The 12,169-nt window shown below is 39.1% G+C and overlaps 1 protein-coding gene across 32 annotated transcripts in view; it reads left to right on the top strand.

Annotated features, from left to right (window-relative positions):
• The window catches only part of EIF4G3 (eukaryotic translation initiation factor 4 gamma 3), a 371,563-nt gene that overhangs the window by 341,550 nt on the left and 17,844 nt on the right, over positions 1-12,169 (top strand). For all 32 annotated transcript variants that reach the window (XM_074380218.1, XM_074380217.1, XM_039473805.2 and 29 more), the window contains 3 exons: positions 7,858-7,983; positions 9,419-9,500; positions 11,857-11,955. In XM_074380218.1, coding sequence (XP_074236319.1) covers positions 7,858-7,983; positions 9,419-9,500; positions 11,857-11,955 — 307 coding nt within the window. The remainder of the gene's footprint in view (positions 1-7,857; positions 7,984-9,418; positions 9,501-11,856; positions 11,956-12,169) is intronic.

Below are 12,169 nucleotides of genomic sequence, written 5' to 3'. Positions count from 1 at the left end.
AAAAAAAGAAAACTTCAGGCCAATATCCATGATGAACATAGTTGCAAAAATCTTCAATAAAGTACTGGCAAACCGATTGCAACAGCACATCAGAAAGCTTATTCATTATGATCAAGTAGACTTCATCCCAGGGATGCGAGGCTGGTTCAACATACGCAAGTCTGAACGTAATCCACCACATAAACAGAACCGAAGACAAAAACCACGTGATTATCTCAGTAGATGCAGAGAAGGCCTTCCACAAAATTCAACAGCCATTTATGCTAAAAAACTCTCAATAAACTTGGTATGGATGGAACGTGTCTCAAAGTAATAAAAGCTATTTACGACAGACTCACAGCCAATATCATACCGAATGGGCAAAAACTGAAAGCATTCCCTTTGAAATCTGGCACTAGACAAGGATGCCTTCTCTCACCACTCCTTCCTATTGGAAGTTCTAGCCAGAGCAATCAGGCAAGAAAAGGAAATAAAGGGTATTCAATTAGGAAAGGAGGAAGTCAAATTGTCTCTGTTTGCAGATGACATGATTATATATTTAGAAGACCCCATTGCGGTGGCTCAAGCCTGTAATCCCAGCACTTTGGGAGGCCGAGGCGGGTGGATCACAAGGTCAAGAGATCAAGACCATCCTGATCAACATGGTGAAACCCTGTCTCTACTAAAAATACAAAAAATTAGCTGGGCATGGTGGTGCGTGCCTGTAATCCCAACTACTCAGGAGGCTGAGGCAGGAGAATTGCCTGAACCTAGGAGGCGGAGATTGCGGTGAGCCGAGATCGCACCATTGCACTCCAGCCTGGGTAACGAGAGCGAAACTCCGTCTTAAAAAAAAAAAAAAAAAAAAAAAGAAGACCCCATTGTCTCAGCCCAAAATGTCCTTAAACTGATAAGCAATTTCAGCAAAGTCTCAGGATGCAAAATCAATGTGCAAAAATCACAAGCATTCCTATACACCAGTAACAGACTAAGAGCCAAATCAAGAGTGAACTCCCATTCACAGTTGCTATGAAGAGAATAAAATACCTAGGAATACAACTAACAAAGGATATAAAGGACCTCTTCAAGGAGAACTACAAACCTGCTTATTTTTCTGCTCAGAAAAATAAGAGGGCACAAACAGATGGAGAAACATTCCTTGCTCACGGTTAGGAAGCATCAAGTTAGTGAAATGTCCATACTGCCCAAAGTAATTTATAGATTCAATGCTATCTCCATGAAGCTATCAGTGATCTTCTTCACAGAACTGGAAAAAAACACCTTAAACTTCATATGGAACCAAAAGAGAGCCCACATAGCCAAGGCAATCCTAAGCAAAAAGAACAAAGCTGGAGGCATCACGCTACCTGACTTCAGACTATACTCCAAGGCCACAGTAATCAAAACAGCGTGATACTGGTACTGAAATGAGATGTAGACCAATGGAACAGAACAGAGGCCTCGGAGGCAATGCCTCACATCTACAACCATCTGATCTTTGACAAACCTGACAAAAACAAGCAATGGGGAAAAGATTCCCTGTTTAATAAATGGTGTTGGGAAAACTGGCTAGCCATGTGCACAAAGCAGAAACGACCCCTTCCTGACCCCTTACACTAAAATTAACTCCAGATGGATTAAAGACTTAAACATAAGACCGAACACCATAAAAACCCTAGAAGAAAACGTAGGCAAAACCATTCAGGACATAGGCATAGGCAAGGACTTCATGACTAAAACACCAAAAGCATTGACAACAAAAGCCAAAATAGACAAATGGGACCTAATTAAACTCCAGAGATTTTGTACAGTAAAAGAAACAATCATTAGAGTGAACCGGCAACCAACAGAATAGGAAAAAATTTTTTGCAATCTACCCATCTGACAGAGGGCTAATATCCAGAATCTATAAAGAACTTAAACAGATTTACAAGAAAAAAAACAATCCCATTCATAAATGGGTGAAAGATATGAACAGATACTTTTTAAGACATATGAGGCCAATAAAAATGTAAAAAAATGCTCATGATCACTGGTCACTAGAGAAATGCAAATCAGAACCACATTGAGATACCATCTCATGCTAGTTAGAATGGCAGTCATTAAAAAATCCGGAGACAGCAGATGCTGGAGAGGATGTGGAGAAATAGGAACACTTTTACATTGTTGGTGGGTGTGTAAATTAGTTCAGTCATTGTGGAAGACAGTGTGGTGACTCCTCAAGGATCTAGAAATAGAAATTCTGTTTGACCCAGCAATCCCATTACTGGATATATACTCAAAGGATTATGAATCATTCTATTGTAAAGACACATGTACACGTATGTTCATTGTGGCACTGTGTACAATAGCAAAGACCTGGTACCAACCCAAATGCCCATCAATGATAGACTGGACAGGGAAAATGTGGCACATAGACACCATGGGATACTATGCAGCCATAAAAAAACTATAAGTTTGTGTCCTTTGTAGGGACGTGGATGAATCTGGAAACCATCATTCCCAGCAAACTGACAAAAGATCAGAAAATCAAACACTGCATGTTCTTACTCATAGGCAGGTGTTGAACAATGAGAACCCATGGACGCAGTGAGGGGAACATCGTACACTGGGGTCTGTTGGGGGAGGCTAGAGGAGGGACAGCAGTGAGTGGGGAGGTTGGGGAGAGAAAACATGGGGAGAAATGCCAGCTATAGGTGATGGGGGTAGATAGAGGCAGCAAACCACCTTGCCATGTATATACCTGTGTAACAATCCTGCATAATCTGCACATGTACCCCACAACCTAAAGTACAATAAAAAAGAATTAGCTGTGCATGGTGGCATGTAACAATAGTTAACAGCTACTTCGGAGCTGAGGCAAGAAGATTGTTTGAGCCCAGGAGTTCAAGGCTATAGTGAGCTATGATAGCATCACTGCACCCCAGCCTGGGCAACAGAGTGAGATCCTGTCTTTAAAAATAAAAAACACTCTGGGAGGCCAAAGTGGGCAAATTGCTTGCACTTAGGAGTTTGAGACTAGCCTGGGCAACATGGTGAAACCCCATCTCTACCAAAAAACACAAAAACTATCTGGGCATGGTGGTAGGTGCCTGTTGCAGCTACTCAGGAGGCTGAGGTGAGAGGATTGCTATACTGACCTTGTAAAATGACTTGGGAAATATTTTCTTAACCTCAATTTTTTTAAGAGTTTGAGAAGAATTTGTTCTTCCTTAAGTGTTCGGTAGGATTCAGGAGCGAAGCTATCTAGTCCTGGGCTTTTTTTTTTTTTTTTCTTTCTTTCTCAGATAGGGTCTTTCTTGCTCTCTCACCCAGGCTGGAGTGCAGTGGCTTCATTGTGGCTCACTGCAACCTCAGCCTCCTGGGCTCAAGTGATCCTCCCATCTCAGCTTCTCCAGTAGCTAGGACAATAGATGCATGCCACTGTGCTAACTAATTTTTTATTTTTTGGAGAGATGGTGTCTCACTATGTCACCCAAGCTGGTCTTGAACTCCGAAATTCAAACTGTCCTTCCACCTTGGCCTCCCAAAGTGCTGGGATAACAGGTTTAAGCCAGTGCACCTGGCCATGATTCAAGTCCTGATTTGTTGGCTGTATCTGTGAGTTTATCTTTTTTTCCCTAGATTATCCATATTATTGATCATAGTGGTTTCTTATGAACCTTTGCATTTTTGTAGTATCAGTTGTAATATCTCCTCTTTCATTTCTTATTTTATTTGAGTCTTCTCTCTTTTCTCCTAGTCTAGATAAGAGTTTCTTGATTTTGTTAATTTTTCCAAAAAACACTTAAGTTTCACTATTTTTTTCCTTTGGTTTTTTAAGTGTCTGTTGCATCTATTTCTTTTAGATGTTTGTTATTTCCTTCTCTGTGCTAACTCTGGGCTTAGTTTGTTCTTTTTCTAGTTCTTTGATGTGTAATGTTACAAAGTTTGAGAACTTTTTTCTTTTTTGATGTAGATACTGGTTGCTCTACATTTTCCTCTTAGTGCTTTTTGTTGCATTCTATAAATTTTGGTATATGGTGTGTCCTTTTCATTTGTCTCAAGGTAGTTTTTTAAATTCCTTTCTGATTTCTTCTGTGACCCATTGGTTGTTTAGGAGGATGTTGTTTAACATTCACATATTTGTATGTTTTTCAATATTTCTCTTGTTACTGATTTCTAGTTTTATTGCATTGTGATCCGAAAAGGTACTTGATATGATTTCAGTCCTCTTAAATTTGTTAAGACTTTTTTTGGCCGGGCGCGGTGGCTCAAGCCTGTAATCCCAGCACTTTGGGAGGCCAAGGTGGGTGGATCACAAGGTCGAGAGCTCGAGACCATCTTGGTCAACATAGTGAAACACCGTCTCTACTAAAAATACAAAAAATTAGCTGGGCATGGTGGCGCGTGCCTATAATCCCAGCTACTCAGGAGGCTGAGGCAGGAGAATTGCCTGAACCCAGGAGGTGGAGGTTGCAGTGAGCCGAGATCGCGCCATTGCACTCCAGCCTGGGTAACAAGAGCAAAAACTCCGTCTCAAAAAAAAAACAAAAAAAAAAGACTCTTTTTGTGGTCTAACATACGATCTATCGGGGAGAATGTTTTATTTGCACTTTAGAAGAATATGTATTCTGCTGCTGTTTGATGGAATATTTTGTATATTTCATTTTGGTTTAAAGTATAATTCTAGTCCAATGTTTCCTTACTTTCTGTCTACATGAGTTGTTCATTGTTGAAAGAAGGGTATTCAGATCCCCTACTCTTACTGTATTGTAGTTTATCTTTCCCTTCAGATCATTAATTGCCTTATGTATTTAGGTGCTCCAATGTGAGGTGCATATGTATTTATAATTGTTATATCCTCTTAGTAAATTGATTGCTTTATCATTACATAATGACCTTTGTCTTTTTTTATAGTTTTTGACTTAATGTCCTTTTTGTCTCATATAAGTATTGCTACCCTGCCCTCTTTTGATTTTCATTTTCATGAAATAGCTTTTTTTTAATCGCTTCATTTTCAGTCTGTGAATGTCCTTAGTGGTAAAGTGAATCTCTTATAGGCAGCTTATGGTTGGATCTCATTTTTCATTTATTTAGTTTTTAAATTTGGAGACAGTCATGCTCTGTCTCCCAGGCTGGAGTGCAGTGGCACAATCAAGGTGCACTGCAGCCTCTACCTTTTGGTCTCAAGCAATCCTTCTGGGTAACCGAGACCACAGCCATACATCATGATGCTTGGCTAATTTTTTTTAATTTTTTTGTGGAGACAGATACTCCTTACATTGCCCAGGCTGGTCTCCAACTCCTAGGCTCAAGTAATCCTCCTGCCTTGACCTCTTCAAGTATTGGGATTACAGGCATGAGCCATTGTGCCTGGCCAGATCTTGTTTTTTAATCTATTTAGCCACTCGATCTTTTGATTGGAAAATTTAATCTGTTCACATTTGACATAATTATTGATTGATAAGGACTTGCTACTGCCATTTTGTAATTTGTTTTTCTCATTATTTTGGCAATGCCACTTTCAATTGTGGTAGCATTATTTTGCTTTTTAAAAATTTTTTTCTTTTTTTTTGAGACGGAGTTTCGCTCATGTTACCCAGGCTGGAGTGCAATGGCGCGATCTCAGCTCACCGCAACCTCCACCTCCTGGGTTCAGGCAATTATCCTGCCTCAGCCTCCTGAGTAGCTGGCATTACAGGCACACGCCACCATGCCCAGCCAATTTTTTGTATTTTTAGTAGAGACGGGGTTTCACCATGTTGACCAGGATGGTCTCGATCTCTTGACCTTGTGATCCACCCGCCTCAGCCTCCCAAAGTGCTGGGATTACAGGCTTGTGCCACTGTGCCCGGCCTTAAAATTTTTTTTAATCAGAACTTTACTAAAGTAAAATTTTAAAATATTTTTATTTTAAATCTGTATACCTTTCTTCAATTAAATTTTAGACAAGAGCCCAGTATATAAAATAAAGTGGAGCTTTTGTAGTTGAAATGAGCAGAGGGATATCTGCAGTCTTGTGTATGTAGACCCTACCAAAGTTCAGTCCAATGGCTGTGATGGTCACTATATGCCAAGAGGCAGGGGTTTGATGTAGTTCTGTTTCATTTTTTCAGCTTTTAGAAAATACGTATTGTGCAAAGCATTATTATAGGCTGTGTAGCAGTGCAAAGACAGAAAGACAGTTATTACCTAGGTGCTTCAGCACACTTAGGGTTTTTCTCTTAGAATCATGCAACAGGATTTAGGAACTGTAAACCTAAAAAAAATATAAGCCTTTTACAGGCTTGTTCTATGGAAATTCTATGTTCAGCCAAAGAAAGTTTTTTCTTAGCAGTAGAGATTTGACCACTGATTGTGTTCTGCAGACTGTCCCATGATGAACTGAGTCATCAAGGAGTAAAAAACCAAGGCAAGAATATGGGTGTATTTTATTTGTAATGAGATAAAAATAGCACCAGATATACTGCTGAAAGACCAGCATGGCTATAGTTGTCTCTTGGGCCCATTAAACAGCTTAATTTATGCTGCTAGCCCACAGAGCATGAATTGGCAGGATCAGGTGATTAACCTAGAGATCCTGGAGTCCAGCCAGCTTATGTTTCATCAGTGGAACTGAACTGAACTGAACCCAAAGTATGTACATAATGAGAAAACCTGCAATTACTTGGCATCTATTTGCCATACAACAGATACTGTCCTCAGCATCTGTGGTATAGCAAATAGATGTCAAATAATTGCAAGCTATGAAGTGAGAAAATTGGAATTAAGGATTCATGAAGCCCAGAGTTAGGTAATATGGCTGAGCTGCAAACTGTTTTGAAATGGCAGCTTCAGAATGGTGACCCTGCCTATAGTGGTAACTCTTTTTAAGTGAAACATTTTAGTGAGATGTAGGCCTCTGAAAAAAGGATGGCTTACTTTGGCTGGAACCTGGAACTACAGTGGAAAAGCACACATTTTACAATTGCAGAGATCTGAAAGGGTATGAATACAAAATACCACCTGCTCTTAGCCCTTCCATTCATTCTTCCCTTTCCTTATGACTTGCAGTTATATGTTTGTCTCCAGTTAAATTCATTTGCTCTTGTACTTTTTAATATATTGTATGTGGAAATAATTAACAAAGTCTTGAATTGTTTGTTTATACTTCCAAATGAATAGCTCTGATTTTTAGCCTACATAAGACTGCTAATATTTTTTATTCAATTTTCCAGTTTTATATATAATTCCCATTTGCTTTACGTTGAGAAATGTTTATATTTCATAGCACAAAAGCCTGAAACCATTAGCATTTCTGTAGAGATAGAACAGTTCGTGTTACCGTCATGTAATAATGATGGTAATGTTAGTGATGATGTCAGACTCTTTTACATCCATCCAGATTTTTCTCCATTGTAAGGTTCCTCAAGGACAAAGATTTTTGTCTTTTCTTCTATTTTTGTCAGATCTGCATTACAGTAAGTGTTTAGTCAGTGCTTTTAACTGACTCAGGATATGTTATTCAACTGTGGTGAATTCTTTATAGTGCAGGATTAAATGGATAGTTTTTCCCCTAGAACGTCACAGGATTGTCTTCCTTTTCATCATTTTAAGGCTGTCAAATATCACCTTTATATAGAGGTATTTTCTGACCTTCCTCTGGTACCATACCTCATATTCTTCAGAATATTAGCTTTATCTGCCAGTATGCTTTGGTCTGTTCAAGTCTTTTTTCCCCACACTAATATAAGCTCTTTGAGAATGGTAATGTGTTTACCAGTCACTTTGTGCCTAGACTGTGCCTAACATAGCAGGTGATGAATTTGTACTTCATGACTGATTTTTGATGTCTTTATTTAATCTTAACTTCTGAATTACATTTGCATACGATTTTTACCACCTGTTCCTTTTCAGTTTTTCAGAAACTTTGGAATTGGCAGATGACATGGCCATTGATATTCCCCATATTTGGTTATACCTTGCTGAACTGGTGACCCCCATGTTAAAAGAAGGTGGAATCTCCATGAGAGAACTTACTGTGTAAGTTATACTTGTTTATCTTGATATATCAAGTAAAACTCAGACATAACTCACCTGCTAGCTCTCTAGCATAGTACTGTCCCATTATTGCCTTTGTAGACTCTTAAATGCAGCCTGTGACTCTTTAATCTCTTTAATTTCAGTGTAAAAATGTTACATTATGCTAGGTCTACACCTGAGACATGTTGGGGATATGACATCCCTGTGGTCTGTTGGGGGTAGTGGCGACGATAGATTGGCTCCCGAATCATGTAACCGGAAGATGACTGCTTCTAGAAGCTTAATGTTAATCTGGCTTTTGTGTCTGTCATTGCACTAGTGCTATAAGTAGTTATAGTTCCCCCTTAGAGCTTGTTAGACTGAATAAAAGGATGATTATAATAAAAGGAACTGAAATCTCAGGTATCCTAGATTTGGATGTGAGTGGAGAATTGATGCCACATTATATACACTAGTGATTCCCAAACTCTGTTCTTCGAAACACTAGTATTCCACAAAAGTTGTTAATATAGTCAGGCTTTGCACACTGTCACGTGCCTTTTCTTTGAGATTAACTAAACATACTTAGCACATTAAAGTTTATGAGAATCCCTGTAGTAAAGCGATAAATAAAAACTAGCTTTGTTTAATTTGGCATTGCCTCACTTAGAGTATAGATATCCTGTGGAATACAGTTTGGGAATTACTGATTTAGACTATTAAAAAACCGGCTCCTTCTCTGTTTCATCCATAATTTCTTCCATAAAGAAAAGCTTCCTTTCTTAAAAATACTTTATAAAAGCATGACAACTCCCTGTTACGTAAGGTGCTCCTCCTTTTGGCTTGAAGCAGAATTTACATAAACAAACAGATTACTGAGTCTGATCTTTGTGTTGCTTCTATCACTGAAGTGGTTAAAGAAAAAGGAAAAACTGGCCGGGCGCGGTGGCTCATGCCTGTGATCCCAGCACTTTGGGAGGCTGAGGCGTGTGGATCACGAAGTCAAGAGATAGAGACCATCCTGGCCAACATGGCGAAACCTCGTCTCTACTAAAAATACAAAAAATTAGCCAGATGTGGTGGCACGTGCCTGTAATCTCAGCTACTTGAGAGGCTGAGGCAGGAGAATCACTTAAACCCAGGAGGCGGAGGTTGCGGTGAGCCGAAGGTTGTGGTGAGCCGAGAATGTGCCATTAGCACTCCAGCCTGGGCAACAAGAGTGAAACTCCGTCTCAAAAAAAAGAAAGAAATAAAGAAAAAGGGAAAACCACGAATTCTCATGTTCCTTTTCAGGAATTTCTGCTGAAAATAACTTAGAGCATGTACTGGAGCTTTGGCTTGCCCAGTATTACTTAGGTTGCACAGTATCTGGTTTTTGGTCACACATTGTTTGCCTCTTATTCTAGAAGAGAGGATTTCATTAGCGGTGCTTAATTACTGCTCCTTTCTTTTACAGAGAATTTAGCAAACCTTTACTTCCTGTTGGAAGAGCTGGAGTCTTGCTTTCTGAAATATTGCACCTTCTATGCAAACAAATGGTAAGTGTTAAACTGAGTGCCAGCCTCTACAGCATTATTAGGAAGGGCAGTGATCTTCATCTGGGTTATCTGTGAATAGCTTAGGTCTCAGGGTGTAAGTAATTCCATTTTCTTTTATTCTCTGAAAAAAGATTGAGGTCTCTGCTTCAATCCAGTTTTTTTCTGAGGTGTATTTTTTTTGTCCTTCTGTTTACTAATATTCTGGGGAAACAATTATTTAATCCTGACTAAATTTGGTATAATTCTTAAGAATCTCAAGACATGTTTTATTTATGGTTGATAATTTTTTCTTCCCTTGAAACAAAATGGGCATATCATTTATACATTTTAATAGATCTCAAAGAAAAGCTCTGTAGAGCTGGAGGCTGTCAGTCTGTAAAGTCTGTGGCAGGCTGTCAATTTATAAAGTGGGAAACAGATAAATCTACACTTGATCTTAGCCAAAAGGCCGAGAAGCGATGAAAACAGTTAAATCTAAACCAATAATTTCAAAAGAGTGGAAGTGTCTGTTAGAAGTCTAAGAGGTTTGGGGAAATGTTGTGGCATCACAAATGGAATGAAATGTCTAAGATGACAGACGTCAAAACAAAATAGAACTCAGAAATGATGATTCTGGAGTAATTTCTGACTGACTTGCGCCTGAGCCAAAGACATTGGATAATAGATTTCAATGTTTTTATAAGCATTGAGTTTTTTAAAAGCCAGTGTGTTTCATTTCTCCCTCTGATACACAAGTCCTTCTGTATCCCTTTTGTGTGGTCGTTATTCATAAACAGTTACACTAAATATCCTGGTCTCTAGTTCTAGTTGATTATTTGCTAATACTGTTCTTGCTTAACGGCAGTAAAATTTTTACTGAACCCTAGTTTTTATGTCCAAAATTTCCTCCTCTCTAACCTACTTGACTTTAGTCCTTATTTAAAACTCACATTCTGGCCAGTACAGTGGTTCACATCCGTAATCCCAGCACTTTGGGAGGCTAAGGTGGGTGGATCACTTGAGGTCAGGAGTTGGAGACCAGCCTGGCCAACATGGTGAAATCCTATCTCTACTAAAAATACAGAAATTAGCCAAGCTTGGTGGAAGGGCATCTGTAATCCCAGCTACTTTGAGGCTGAGGCAGAGAATTGCTTGAACCTGGGAGGCAGAGGTCACGGTGAGCCAAGATTGTGCCACTGCACTCCAGCCTGGGCAACAGAGCAAAACTGTCTCAAAATATAATAATAATAAATAAAAATAAAACTGACATTCTTACTTTTATTTGTAGAAACAGCACATTCCTACTTCTAAATAAAACTAAATTCTCAAAGAGTGTAAGCTTTGGAGCCAGATGCCTCAGTTCAAATTCTGGTTCCGTTAAATTTTCAGCTATGCCTTAGACAAGTTACTCTATGAAGTAATTAATACATGGCTCTCAGAGACAACTGCAGCCTCAAACCTGGCATTTTCCTTTGTCACTGTGACTTTCTTCAGGTAGTGGACTTGTACTTCTTCATGTTTTTCTACCTGACAACAGCTCTTCTTTATTGTCTCTCTTGGGCTCAACCTTGTGCTTCTTGCCCTTGAAACACTTCTCATTCCTAGTTCAGGAGCAACAATTGCCTTAAGAATCCTTATGTCAGGCAGCATCACTGTGGTCTATTATGAAGAGGGAGTCTAGTAAGGCTTCTTCAGTGGCTTATTTATATATATATATATTTTTTTTTTTTTTTAATTTTTTATAGGTGGTGTTTCACCATCTTGGCCAGGCTGGTCTTGAACTCCTGACCTCGTGATCCACCCATCTCTGCCTCCCAGAGTGCTGGGATTACAGGCATAAGGCACGGCGCCCGTCCCTTCAGTGGCTTTAATATCAGATACATACAGAGCTATCTAGGAAAAGACACAGTGTGGAATTTATAAACTCTATGTATTGGACTCTTTTTGATGTTTATATTTATAAATCCCAAATTACCAGCTTGTAGCTCCCCAATTATCTCATAAATGAATTATTTAACCTTAAGCAGCTGTACTTATTCACTATTATATTTATGTACATTCAGACATCTTAGTTTGAAAGTAACAAGTCCTAAGAGATTAACTTTTTATCAGTGAGGAAAAGTTTGTTTGTTTTTGAGACCAAGGTGTTGCTGTGTGTGTTGCCTGGGCTAGACTCACATTCCTGGGTGAAAACTATCTTCCCACCTCAGTCTCCCAAGTAGCTATGGCTACAGGTGTGCGCCAATATGGCCACTGGTAAAGTTTCGAATTCTCAGCTTTTTGGGTTCTGTACTCTTGACTTCAGGCAAATCTTTTTTTTTTTTTTTTCCTATTCTTCCACTGTGAAAGTAAATGGATTGGGTATTCTCTATTTTAGAGCCATAAGAAAGTGGGAGCCTTATGGAGGGAGGCTGACCTCAGCTGGAAGGACTTTTTACCAGAAGGGGAAGATGTACATAATTTTCTTTTGGAGCAGGTAAGGACAAGGCTTGTGTTTTGTTGTTTGATAGTATTTAAAGGAAATGAAGATAATTTCCTTAGTATCTAGTCATTAAAATTACATCAAAATAGGAGTCTCAGTAAAGATGTCATTTTAAGTTCATGCTTTTAAAGCCACTCTAACTGTGTTGTGGTCATTAGATGATTGATCTTTCCTTCCTTCCTCTCTCCCTCCCTCCCTCCCTCCCTTT

Source organism: Saimiri boliviensis, chromosome 11, assembly GCF_048565385.1.
Source record: "Saimiri boliviensis isolate mSaiBol1 chromosome 11, mSaiBol1.pri, whole genome shotgun sequence".
NCBI lineage: Eukaryota > Metazoa > Chordata > Mammalia > Primates > Cebidae > Saimiri > Saimiri boliviensis.
The sequence above is the reverse complement of the archived record's forward strand: the minus strand, read 5'-3'. Positions and strand labels throughout refer to the sequence as shown.